The following is a 13,652-nucleotide window of genomic DNA, read 5'->3' as shown; positions in this document are numbered from 1 at the left end:
GGATGCACAAATCACAGAGTATTCTTTGCCTGTGTCCACCTGGTGCTCATCCCCTAATCTTGAAATCACCTCCTGGGGGTCCCGCCTCCCCCTTGCTGCAGGCACCTGCAGGCTGGGGCCCTGGTTTATATCACTGTGTCCACAGCACCCAGGGCGGTGCCTGGCACCTATGACGTGCTCACGCATTGGACGAACAGTGGGCTACAGTCATGGTCTGTAGAGCTGGAAAGCCTCGAATTCAAAATGGGCAAGTTTCATCCCCTCTCTTTGCCTCGTTTTCCTCAACTGTTAACAACAACAACAAAAAATGGAGCACTAATAGCTGTCTCATCGCCTTGTCAAGGGACTTAGGCAATACAATGCATGAAAAGTGCTTATCAAGGTACTTGCTGGGAAGTAACAGCTCAAAAAAAAAAAAAAAGAGGGGGGCAGCCCTGTTTCTGCTGATTGTCACTGGGGCTGTGCATTCCCACTCTGAGAGCTCTGCTGCTTGGTGCTCAGCCAGAATCACCCAGGGCCAGACCTGCCTCTGCAGCAAGAAGCCCGCCAGGTCGCCCTGAGACCAGGTTCTCCGAAGCATCCTGCATCCTGGCGAGCATCTCCAGCGCCACCTGGTGTCTGTGCAGGGAGTGGCTGGGTTTCCACAGCCTTTCAAATCTCTAGCCCGAACTTGCAAGAAAAGGCAGGGGTTGCCTGCTGTTCTGTGAAGTCACCATGGAGACGACTGGGGGAGGGGGGAGTCCTCGCTCGCTGCAGGTGGCTCTTCACTTTACAGAAGGATACACTGCACGAAGTCTTTCAAGTACATCCTCTCCACACTTAAAATGGCATTCAAATAACACGTTAGCATTCACTTTGTACAAGTATGTCTGCTGGGAAAGGATCCTGGAGCCTGCAAAGAGGACTTTCTTTACACGTAGACAATATCAGGGACTCCCGAGTGTCGCCTCTCTCCGTGTAACGTTCTCCATGTCATCAAATGCCCGTGTCACCACATTCTTGGCGTCACACATTTGTCTTAGGATTTTGATATGGTTTGGCTGTGTCCCCACCCAAATCTCCTCTTGAATTGTAGCTCCCATAATTCCCAAGTGTTGTGGGAGGGACCCACTGGGAGATCATTGAACCATGGGGGTGGTTTCCCCCATACTGCTCTCGTGGTAGTGAATAAGTCTCATGAGATCTGGTGGTTTTATGAGGGGAAACTCCTTTTGCTTGTTTCTCATCCTCTCTTGCCTGCCACCATGTGAGACATGCCTTTCACTTTCCACCATGATTGTGAGGCCTCCCCAGGCATGTGGAACTGTGAGTCCATTAAACTTCTTTTTCTCTCTGGGTGCGGTGGCTCATGCCTGTAATCTCAGCATTTTGAGAGGCCGAGGTGGGTGGATCACCTGAGGTCAGGAGTTCGAGACCAGCCTGGCCAACATGGTGACACCCTGCCTCTACTAAAAATACAAAAATTAGCCGGGTGTGGTGGTGTGCACCTGTTTTTCCTGGCTACTTGGGAGGCTGAGGCAGGAGAATTGCTTGAACCCAGGAGATGGAGGTTGCAGTGAGCCAAGATCGCGCCACAGCACTCCAGCCTGAGCAACAGAGCAAGGCTCAGTCTTGGGGGAGGGGGCGCAATGAAAAAACCACCTCTTTTTCCTTATAAATTACCCAGTCTCAGGTATGTTCTTATCAGGATTGTGAAAATGGACTAATACAGATTTCACCTCCCGACCCAGCCCTCTTTTGCATTGTTGAGTTTATGGTGAACATCAGCTTTTAAGGTCAGTCATGAGCTACTATAGGGTTGGAGACTGTGTCTAGTTTCTCCTTAGAATCCTGAGGCCTAGATTGGGACATACAGTACTTGTTGAATACATAGCACGGGTGTTTCTTAAGAAGCTTTAAAAAAAATCTATAAAGCCTGGAAATCCCACACGTCTCTTTACTCCTGTACAGCCTAGCTGGCTGGAATTGACTCATGGGATTGTGGGGGCTAGGATTTACTTTCCACTCCTGCACCAGCACTAGCACCCCCGCTGTGCTTGCTGAAATGTACTTCCTAGCACCTCACTCCTAGGACACAGTGGGGCAGGCTGTGCTAGAACATATTAATATGTACATAGGCACTCTCCCGGGTCACCGTTTATTACTATCTTGCATGTATATTTTATAAAGTATGCAGTATATTAGTATGGTACCTCTAATGTATAGTTTATAAATAAATAACGTACAAATATTGGACTTTTTTTCTTGTGCTCCTGGGACACACCCTCAGAAAACCTTGGCGGCAGGGCTACCATGTGAGCGCCATGTGCACCACACAGACCAGGCACTCCATGAGCCTTGTCTTATCCGCCCCCCAGGACAACCTGACGAGAGGGTCAGTGACGTCACCTGTGAGCTACCGACAGGCAGCCAGGGCCCGGATGTGCCACCACCTGCCCACGGTCCCCCCAGTGGGCACAGTGATCTGAGGCTGGGCACCGTGGGTTACCCAACCTGGTCTGGGACAGGTGACTCATAGCAGGTGCCATCGAGAGGCCTTCTTGAGGCTTGTTTCTCCTGACCAACCCAAAGGTCCCCACCAGCCTGTCCTGGCACGTAGACCCCAGCGATTAATTCTCCTTGCCCTTGTTCCTTGCTAAGCAGGCAAGCAAAACCACACCCAGTTACACAAACACATCAGCTGCACATCCGGATGGAGAACAGATGTACCTATGCAGCGGCAGGGACATCAACACTCTGACGAGTTGGCCAAGGAATGAGGAATAGCACAAATCAGGTACGGAACATTGACAAACTGGGAGCCAAACTTTGCTTCATGCCTGTGAGGCGATATTTTCATGAGCGGTGGATGCCCAGTTCTTCCCTGTTCCTGCTCGCTCGTCAACCACAGTGATGATGACAGTGCTGATTACCATGGCAACCAGAACGCTTACTGAGCACAACGAGACAAAGCTATACTTCAGTGACCACCCCTGTTTACCTTCATAAGAACTTTTTTGTCACCCCCATTTACAAGGGGTGAAGCACAGAGAGATTGAGAAATTTTCCCAATGTCACAGAGCTAGAAAGAAACATGTCGAGGCAAGTGGGGTGGTCAAACCCTGCAGCGTCTCTCTATGCAGTAAGCCCCAGAGACGGGGGCCCACCTGACTGCACAGACATTCCCAATGCCAGGGACCAAATGTTTGTGTCCCTCAAAATTCCTATGTTGAAGCCTAACCCCGATGTGATGGTATATGGGGGTCTTGAAGGTGACTAGGTCATTAGGTGGAACCCTCATCAAGGGGATCGGTGCCCTTAGAAAAGGGACCCCAGAGAGCTCTGTGGCCCCTTCTGCCATGTGAGGACACATAGAAGGCACCATCTATGAGAAAGTGGGGCCTCTCCAGACCCCACGTGTCAGAACCTTGATCTCGGACTTCCCTGTCTCTGGAACTTTGAGGAATGAATTTCTGTTGTTTATAAGACACCCAGTCTAGAGATTTTGTTATGACAGCTCAAAGGGACAAAGACTCCAGCATGGATGAAGTGGAGGGCCTGCTCCCTCCTTACATGGGCTCAGCTGAGAACAGTGGTGAGTCCCAGCCCGCAGCCTTGCTGTCATGAACACCTGGGAGAAGCTGTCTGCAGGAGGAGCAGCACAGGCAGCTGGGGGCTCTGGAGAAGTCAGCTTTCTTGCATCAGCAAGTTCTTCCCTTGCAGTCCTGATTCCCACAGCAGCCCCTCAGTCCCTCGCTCCCCCTCATCACGTGTTCCTACTGGGCCCAGAGCCGGGACACTGTAACAAACCAGACAGGTGTGGTCATGACTCTTGGGTTCAGCACAGAGAAAAAACAAAACACAAACATCTTTTTCTCGACAGGTTTTAAAACTTAAATCTTGGGGCAGTGACAAACAAAGACTGTTTCTCATAAAATTCACTTTTGATGACTGGAGAATGTGCGCAAGGCCCTGCTCACCCACCGCTGACCAGGCACACCCACGAAGGCACCCCGCACACGAGCGTGTGTGCGGGCACATGGGCATGTGGGCATGTTTGCAGGGGGTGTGCCTACCTCTGATAGGGCCTCCACCATTTCCAAAAATTAAATTCTGATGCAGATGCATTCTCCATTCTAATAGAGAATTCAAGTGCACAAAAATGATTGATAACAAAAATTTTCTTTTTCACATGGGGTAAGACGATGTCTGCCAAGGCTCCATCAACAGGAGAAAGAGAGGGAGAGAGGGAGAGAGGGAGATGGAGAGGGAGAGAGAATAAATGGATAAATAAATGAATAAAATAGTAGTTGTTGTGATTAATAATTGATGTATTTACTGCCTGGTGCTTTTCTGCTTCCACACCATGGAGATCTGAAAATAACGTAGCAGGCGAGACGGTGGGAATGGGGTTTGAACTCAGCACACTGCAGACAGAAGCAAATAACAACCACCTTTCACCCTTGTCTGCACCAGGCAAAGCAAAACACTCTTACAGGCCTTTCCTACTGTGAGTAATTTTCCCCCAAAAAAGCAACATTTATAGACTTTCTCTATGACCAATCTTGAATTTTCCAACAGCATTTTATCTCAGAGATTTATCACTTCTGGAGCACTGGGGACACAGCTGAGAATGTGACAAAAGCAAAGCACTGCTTTCTGCACTTGATTTCAGGGCTTCAGGGACCCTAGACTGTGTATCCTGGGACCAGCACACAGAAACCCCAATTTGCAAATGGCTGGAGGCTGTACCCCGGACATACCTGCCAGTCTGTGCAACGGGCCCAGCCCTCAACGAGGACTTTCTCAGGGTCAGACAGGAACCCTGACCTTGGCCCACAAAAGGCCCATGGAGGAAAGGGGGCCTCACCCAGGGTTTGCAGATGACACCCCACGTAACACGTCATACAGTGCACCACAGCGTTGGGCCTGGGCCACGCTCACGACAGCAGTTTCCAGGATGAGTTTCTACAATGAGTGCTACCTCCCCGCCTCTCAGACCCCAGCTCAAACTCCACGTTCACTTGTGGACACCAGGTTTCAAGCACAAATAACAAGAGGCTCAGGTCTGAGCCACGCCCTGGGAGAAACAGTACAGGGATGAGGGCTCCCTGGACCTGGCACCTGTTAGTACTTTACAGGCACTGGCTCCTCTAATCCCCCATTGGCCCATTCTGGCTCATTCATTTAACTGATACTTATTTTGCACTTAGCACTCATGAGCTGTGCACACAGTAAGAACTACAGAGATGAAGGCTTGGTCCCTCGGAGCCCACGTGCTGGCAGAGAGGCTGTATGGGCAAAGCCAGTGGTATTGGGGTCAGGGACGCTGCCACAGGGAAAATAAGGTTGGGTGAGAAGAAGGGGCCATGTGTTGCCATACAGCGGCCAGGTGGCTTCCTGCACAGGGCGATGTTTTAAACACGGTGGAGCCATGCACACCTCCAGGGGCAGCAAGAGTCTCAGGGGCTGTGGTTGGGGTGTGAGGACTATCAAGGAGGCCCATGGGCTGGGTCCAAGGGAGAGGCGAGCCGGGGGAGGGAGGCAGGCCACACGGGGTGGGGCCGCAGGCACTAGGGAGGATGTAGCATTCAATGCCTCAGGGAGCCACTGGAGGGATATCAGCAAGAGGTGACATTATCCAACTTCCATGGGCCCCTGGTCCTGTGGCCACCTGTGTGGAGAATGAACTGGAAATGGGGCAATGGTGGCACAGAGAGACTGCCTGGAGGCCAAGTCCAGGTAGGAGAGCACAGCGAACCACTGCCGGAGAAGAGGGGGTTGGCTGGACCCCAGAACTGCTCGAAGGGGAGCAGAGAAGACTTCAAGGTCATCTGCACATCAGCACAAAGCCAAAAGCTTCGCAGGAGGCTTAGATGTATTGACCGAAATGAGGGAGAGTCCCAGGCCGGGGCACAGATGGGAACCGAAATCTGGAGATGTAAGCTGTGCGATACGCACCAGCCCCCACGTGGAGGCACAGAGTCTACAGGGACACCCTAGAGCTCAGGGGCCAGCCATCAGCTGGAGGGACACACCAGAGATTCATCAGGGTCACAGATGTGTCTAAAACCACACATCCAACAGGTGCTCACTGACTCTTAGAACCAGGTATGTGGGATGATGGGCACATCATAGGGCACAGATACCAGCATGATCGCCCACACAGACAAAATTAGACAGTCAACAATAAGTAATTGATGGGTAGCAGAGAGAGAATAGAGAATGATAAGAATTAGTGTGAATCTGCAACTGTGTCCCAGCCAGGAAGGAAGGTTCAGTGTTGTCATAGGAGCCAACAATGAGGGACTTTGATCTGACAACAAGGAAATGGGGCAGGGACAGGGGAGGGACCTGCCCAGGGCCAAGTCCAAGTTTCACAGCACATTCTGTTGGAGGCCATGGACTGGCCCAGCCAGAGAAATCCCGGGGATGGACGGGGATTTGTGGGTCGAAGGCCAGAGCCTAGCTTTGGCTCAATGAGAAGAGGAACGAGTTAACCAAGAGGAGTGGAATCAGGGGGTTGAAAGGGGGTTCTCTAAAAGATGTGTCCAAGTCCAAATCCCCAGAATCTGTGAAAGTGACCTTATTTGGAAAGTGGATCTTTGCAGAAGTAATTAAGTTAATCTCTAGATGAGGAGATCATCCAGGATTATCCAGACGGGCCCTGCCTGCAATGACTACAATCCTTATACGAAGGGGAGAGGAAGGAGGGAGGAGGAGGCAGTCACGTGCCCAAGGAGGCAAGGCTGGGAGTTTCAGGCCAAGGAACACAGGAACCACCAGAAACCGGAAGAGAATGGCTCCCGCTTGGAGCACTCGCAGGGAGCACAACCCTACCTACACTTCGATTTTGGATTTCTAGCTCCCAGAACTGCAAGAGAGAAAATTTTGTGGTCAGAAGCCACCTAGCAGGTGATAAGGTGTTACGACAGCCACAAGAGGCCAACACAGCTGGCCATGACCAGGCCGCTTTGGCTGAGCAGGAGGCGTCCCTGTGCACAGCACTCAGAGGAGGAGGGTGCTGGGCAGGAGGGACAGAGGCGGGAGCCAAAGGTGCTGCTAGATGTGCTTTGATGCCAGTTCCAGTGCAGAAACTCTGCGTCTCGACCGTGCTGCCAAAAAGTGTTTTAAGGGCACATCCGGGCCAGGCCTGAGGCTCCCGAGAGGTGAAACACAGATTCCCATCCTCTTCCGTGTTTAAATAAAATGACTGCATTATACCTTTAATCCTTTAATGCCAGGCATGAGGACACTGCATCTGGATGGCCTAATGATGCCCTGAAGGAAAGTCAAGCTGCGAGAGCCTTCGGGGCCAGGAGCTCTCCCGACCATGTGGATGGTGAGGACAGGAAGAAGTACTCTCTGAGGTGCACCCGGCTTGAGCCAGGCCCTGTGCCAAGGGCTGATGTGGATTAATCCACTCATCCTCAGAGAGGGTCTAGTACAGAGCAGAAAGCTGGACCTGGCAGCCTGGGTTCATGTCTCAGCCTGGCACCAATGAGCTTCATGGCCATGGCCAGTTACATGGCCTCCCCATGCCTCAGTTTACACATCTGTAAAATAAGGATTATGATGTCATCAGCCTCATGGGGCTCCTGTCTTGTCATAACCTTAGACCAGCATCCCAGACACAAGAAGCACCCGGTAAAGGGCCCTGGCTGTTGACATTGTCAATGTCAAGAGGAAGCAGTTCCAATCTCCCTCTCGCCAATGAAAGCATTGTGTCCTGGAGTGGACAAGGGCCTTATGGAAGGGCACCCCCAATCCAGGAGCACAGACTATGCCAGTGATTCTCAACTGGGGGTGATTCTGCCCCCAGGGACATCTGGCCAAGTCTAGAGATGTTTTAGTTTGTCTCCACTGGGGGCATCCAGTGTGGAGAGGCCAGGGATGCTGCAGAATATCCTACTGTGTCCAGGACAGCCCCCTGCCAAGCAGAGAATCGCCTGGCCCCATGCCACTAGTGCTGAGGGACCCTGCTCTAGCCCTTGACCATCCCAACACCAGCTCTTCTCCGAAGTGCACCCACATAGCACCCTTCTCCCTTGACCATCCCAACACCAGTTCTTCTCCCAAGTGCACCCACATAGCACTCTTCTGCTGGAGGTTCGCAGGTGTTTAAGGGCAAGGATTCCAGGGTCTAATGGGTTTGGGGAACACCACAGGCTCCAGCCTCTTCAAAGACATTGGTGCCCTCAGGCCAGTGACCAGTCCCAAGTTTCTGCCACAAAGACACTGGTCCCATGGTGGAAATCAGCCTCCTCCAAACACAGGGGTAACAGCACCCCCCCACCCTTTCATGTTTTGCAGCCACATATTCAGAGTTGCTTCCTCGGACCTGGTGGAAAGGCTCCGAAGCAGCAGGAAAGGGGAGGCTATGGAGCCCTGGGCTGCCGGTCTGTCCACCCATCACAGTACCAACCGCACGCTTCAGCACCAGCCAGGGTCAGCACTGACATCTGCTGCCCTTTCCCGCTCCCCACAGGAAGACATGGCCGGAGTTCTGCCCACGCCCACAACAGTCACCATGAAATGCTTCCAGAAAGAACAGCAATGAACACTTCCTGATTCTTCCCTTGCAGGCCAAACACCACGGCCACCCTGGACCCTCCTGGAAGTGACCAGAGGGCCCCGCACAGCCGGTACCAGCTGGGAGGGAAACCCCCTCAGCGCTTCCTCCTCCTAGCCTGAGCCGCCTCCTCCCTTCATTGCAGGGTGGTCTGCAGGCCTCTATCGTCCCGAGCCCCGGAATCCTCAAGGGTAGGATGGAGCAATTACTCTGACCCCGAGAACGCACCATGAAGACAAACACGGAGCTGGCTTCCCAGGACCCTGTGAGCACCTGCTCCCAAACAAGCATCCGCTGCCTGTCCCATTCACACCACTTCTGAGACGGCCATTTGGGATCAGTGGAGCAATCTCTCTCCCTCCCTCTCCCTCCGCTTCCATCTCATCTTGCTTTATTTTTTTTCTATAACTTCTAAACACCGAGCATCTGTACACCACCTGTATACTGTTCGCCACACCATCCTCAGGGGTGGCGTTCTCAAAGTCACTTGCTACACTACTTTCATGTTTTTGGTTTTTTTTCCACGTATACATAAAAACTAATATGCAACTCTCAAAACAACTTTGCCGGGGTATTTTCTAATTCCTTGCTCCAAGCCTGGCTGTGCACCCCCATCCCAGCTTGTTTCAGGAGAGGTTCATTTCCAGAGGACACAACCTCCTCCTGTTTCTCCCCAGGTGCAGCCCCTCGACCTGTTCCTACCCCAGGCATGAGCTCTGTCCCCGACCCCCTGGTGACAGGAGACCTCTGGCCGAGATCCCCACACTTAATGGGCCATCCTTTCCTCACCAGAAATAATGGAGTCGTTCAGCGCCTCCTCGTCCTGATACAAAAGCAAGTCGTCCTTGAGTTCAGAATTCATGATCAGGTTCTCCTTGTTCTCCTCAGATTCCTTAGCGGCAGTTCGCTTGTTCTCCAAGGCCCCGTCAAAGCTCCAAGCCTCCTCCCTCTCCTTGCCCCGCTCCACGCTGGACGTTCTCGACAGACGGACATCCACCCGCTTCTTTGGAGACCCTTTACTTTCCCTTCCTTGAAAACTAAATCAGAAAGATGGTTCAGGTTACAGGTTGCCCCCTTCACCCAGAAATCCAGCACAATTGACTTCGGAGCTTATAATTAATATCACAGAGGCAGCACCAAAATGCATGCAGCCTCTTGGCTTTTATCCTGGACGCACCAGAAGGAGCATGAGGCTTTGAGTTCAAGGCAAATGGCTGTTTACAACATGCTGTTTTGAAAAGCTCAGAACATGCAAGTTATAAAACCTGCCAAAACATAGGGCAATCAATGTTCAGGGAGAGGACGTCACAAAAACTGAGGAGGACATTTTGTTAGTCTAATACTCCTCCAAACCATCCTGTCTCCCGTTACCTATTTTACCTCTAACGATTCATTATTTCTTACACAGATGTAGCCGCTAGTCTTTCACAGTCCATGAGACACATGTGATCCAAAATAAGAGTAAGCTGCAGGCACAGGTTGCCTTACACTCTTGCCCAGTGAAAACAATGAAGCCCTCAGCGTCCTGGGACAAAGTGGAACAGCCACTTCTCTCTAAGTCATTCTCTCCTGCCAAGCTCTCAACCCCACCCTGGGTCCTGAGGGGCTCACGCAGGGGACTTTGTGACCAGGTTCCCACAGTGCACATTCACTGTGCAACCCCTCCCAGAATGTGGGAACCAAGGTCAGCTATGTAATTTGCAGAGCGAGGTGCAAAATGAAAATGTGGGTTCCTTGTTTAGAAGTTATCAGGAATTTCAAGACGGGGACTGTAGAACGGGAGACCCAGCCAGGGCCCTGGGCACAGCACGAGCTGCACAGCCTGAGGCTGGCCAGGCGGGCATTCTGGCGGCAGAGGTCTCCCTCATGGGGCAGGGCCTCACCTGTCCTGGCGGTGCTTTGTGGCCAGCGCCCTGTGCAGCTCCTCAATGACGCGGCTTGGGGGAAGAGGCCGGTGGACTGTGGTGAGATGCGGAGACCCCGTGGGTGTGGAGAGCTGGCCCCGGAGGGGAGGGTCGGCACTCTTCATGCCGGAGGCTTGGAAAAGTGCAGCTTGGCCTGGGGTGTGGGAGGAAGCAGCAAGAACATTAGTCTTCAGGAGCTGGGACCAAGGGTCTTGCTGAGACTGGAGACCGTGAGCGGAGAGGACGCTCCCCTGAACCTCCGGGAGGCAGCCCCAACTAATGCCAAGATGCTGGACCAGGATCCCTGCTCCCAAAGCTGGAGGCCAGGGTGCATCTCTGTCCAGTTCTGCTCCATCTGTAGGGCACACCCTGCTAGGGGCTGAGCCCTGCAGACACCAGCACCGGCATCCTCCCTGCAGGGAGTCCGGCTTAGAAAAGCCTCCTTCCTGCTTCTCTGCTACGAATTCAGCTTCCTGAAGCTGCTTCTTGTTCTTGGGAAACCCGGAAGAAACTATGCAGCCACTCTTCAGCCTGGACGAACACCATGGTCTGCTCTGCTCTGCTCTCCCCACAGCGTCTGTTGCAGCACCTTGGGCTTGTACTTCCAGCCCTCAGAACAGTAAGGGATATATTTCTGGGCTCCAACCCTCTCCCTGTATCTCTGCCAGGAGCATCACCCCAGAAAGTGAATTGGATTGCTCTCCCATTTTCCTTAGGACATGATTCCAACTCATGGCCCAGTCTCAAGGCCCCTGGGGGTGGCCCCACTCGGCTCCCCAGCTGCATCTGCACCTCACTCTCTTCCCTCCAGCGTGTGAAGATCTCTCTCCTGTCTTTGAAGGCAGCACGCTCCCTCCAATCTGAGTCTTTGCATGGGCTGTTCTTTCTGCCTGAAATGCTTCCCTGCTCCTCTGCTAGAATATCATTTCCTCAGAGAGGCCTTGATCAGATCCCCGTCACCTGCCCCCTGGGACCTGAGCCTGCCCTGACACCTTTCCTCTTACTTGGAGTGAATCACGTTGCCTGGTCTGTTTCTTGCTCCCGGGCAGGCCTGTGTCCACCTTCCTTCCTACAATTTCCCCAGGCCTGGCACTTAAAACACGTGCAATCAACACTTGTTTACATGAAATGACTTTGAAGATGATTCTAAACAGACTCGCTCAATCAAGTCTAAATGAGTGGGACACCCCCTCCTTCCTTCGCGGACGGTCTCCTGCACGTGCTCCAGGCCAGCAGGGGGCTCAGGTGCCCAGAAGAGCAGAGAGCCTGGGCTTTGTCTTCTGCAGAGTTGGCCTCTGGTCTTGATCTGCCACTTCCCAATGTGCAAGACTCCGGGAAAGTCACCGAAGCTCTCAAAGGCTTAGCCTCCCTGCCTGTAAAATGAGGCCATCAGCTCCTTTTCAGGAACCCAGCAGCCGGCACAGGCCCAGCAGCCGGCACAGGCCCAGCAGCTCTTAGGTGTTCAGCATAAACTCTCACTCCAAAAGTATCCTGGCAGGACTGATACAAACACCAGCTCCCCTTAATCCCACCAGGAAAACAACCAGATCTAAACTACCCCATTCCCTAAAAGCCAGAAACAAACTCTTTCGATATAATCCTAGGATGTGGCCAGCATCGATAAAAAGTATTCCTCAAAACCCAAAAAGAAACTGTAAACCTCGTGAAGGATTTTAGTTATTTCACTTTGTCCACAAGCACCTGCTTGGCCAGACAAGGCCAGGCCACAGGGAAACGGCCCTGGCCCTGCCCTAGACTGGTGGAGCCAGACAGAGACCAGGCAGACAGAAAGAGAGCAAATGACTGTAGAAGAGAGAAGGAGACAGGAGAGGTAGAGAAAAGGGCTGGGAGAGAGAGAGGAAAGGGGAGGGGGGCAAGAGGGCACCACGCAGATGGGCTGAGAGTACTGGGCTGGTCTGAGGGAGGTGGTGGCTGGTTTGGGAGAGGGAGGTCAGGCAAGGCTTCTCTGCAGAGGGGACCTTTGAGCTGAGACCTGAGAAATGCCAAGGATCCAGCCATGCAAGAAGTGGCCAGGCAGGGCAGGGGCTGCAGGGAGACCCATCCCAGCTTCTGCACACTGCGCTGTCCTCTCCCCACTGGCCTCAGCCTCCCCAGGCTGCTCTTGCTCAGGAGAGTGCCCCACTCCTGAGCACAGGCAGGTGACACTCAGCATCCTCCAGCCCCTCTGTCTCTAACCATCACTGCCTCTACTCCTCACCCCAGCCCCATGAGGAAGGAATCACTAGCCCTGTTGTACAAATAGGGGAACTGAGGCAGCATGGTTTGCCTGCTCTCGCTCAGCTTGGTGGAGCTGGGATCCCACCCAGGTCTCTGCCCCACTGTCAATCCCAGATGTGACAACCAGCACTGACCCCACGGCCCCCATAGAGCTTTGCCTGGCTCGCCCCACCCAGCCTGTGCAGGGGACCCCTTGTCACTCCCATTTCACAGATGAGGAAGCTGAAGTTCAGAAGCCACCTCAGGGGCAGGCCGCCAGAAGAAGGCGGGAGCTGAGATAAGCACATCGCACCCAGCTCCACTTACACTTGGCAGAGGCTGTGGGACTCCCATCCCTCAGAGCTGAGTGTCACCAACTGGACCAGGTGACAGCAAGGGTAAAGGAGAGGGTAAAGGAGAGGGGTAAAGGAGAGGGTAAAGGAGAGGGGTAAAGGAGAGGGTAAAGGAGAGGGGTAAAGAAGAGGGTAAAGGAGAGGGGTAAAGGAGAGGTCAAAGGGAGAGGGGTAAACATCTCCAGGGACCAGGCAGGTGAAACCCGGGAATGCAAGGGACCTCCTGCAATTTCTCCATGAGGGGAGGGTGGGGACCACAGCACACAGAGGGAACCCGCCCACCTTAATGGGCCTGTGGTGACTCAGAGGGTGATCCAAGATGAAGACTTTTCAAGAAAGTCCAGGAATTTGGCCTATGAACCAGGAAGCAAGCTCTCATCAGAGACACCAAATCTGCCAGCATCTTGGTCTTGGATTTCCAGGCTCCAGAAGAGTGAGGAATAAGTTTCTGTGGTTTATAAGTAACTCAGATGAACCAAGACACCTGCGGTCCTGCCTTGGGTGGAGACTCAGTTGGGCCACGGTCCCTCCTGCAGCAAGGGAAGCCCAGGTAAGGGAACTGTCTTCTTTGCTGCCATCTAGTGTTCACATGCTGAAGCACATGAACCTTTTCCCAAAGGAAAAGGA

The 13,652-nt window shown here is 52.9% G+C and overlaps 1 protein-coding gene across 12 annotated transcripts in view; it reads right to left on the bottom strand.

Moving 5' to 3' along the window:
- The window catches only part of PHACTR3 (phosphatase and actin regulator 3), a 271,374-nt gene that overhangs the window by 66,241 nt on the left and 191,481 nt on the right, over window positions 1–13,652 (bottom strand). For all 12 annotated transcript variants that reach the window (XM_077952097.1, XM_077952093.1, XM_077952092.1 and 9 more), the window contains 2 exons: window positions 10,435–10,609; window positions 9,341–9,588 (listed from right to left, as the gene is read on the bottom strand). In XM_077952097.1, the coding sequence (XP_077808223.1) occupies window positions 9,341–9,588; window positions 10,435–10,609 (423 nt within the window). The remainder of the gene's footprint in view (window positions 1–9,340; window positions 9,589–10,434; window positions 10,610–13,652) is intronic.

The sequence above is a fragment of the Macaca mulatta genome, chromosome 10, assembly GCF_049350105.2.
Source record: "Macaca mulatta isolate MMU2019108-1 chromosome 10, T2T-MMU8v2.0, whole genome shotgun sequence".
Taxonomy (NCBI): domain Eukaryota; kingdom Metazoa; phylum Chordata; class Mammalia; order Primates; family Cercopithecidae; genus Macaca; species Macaca mulatta.
This window is presented reverse-complemented; position numbering and strand designations above follow the sequence as displayed.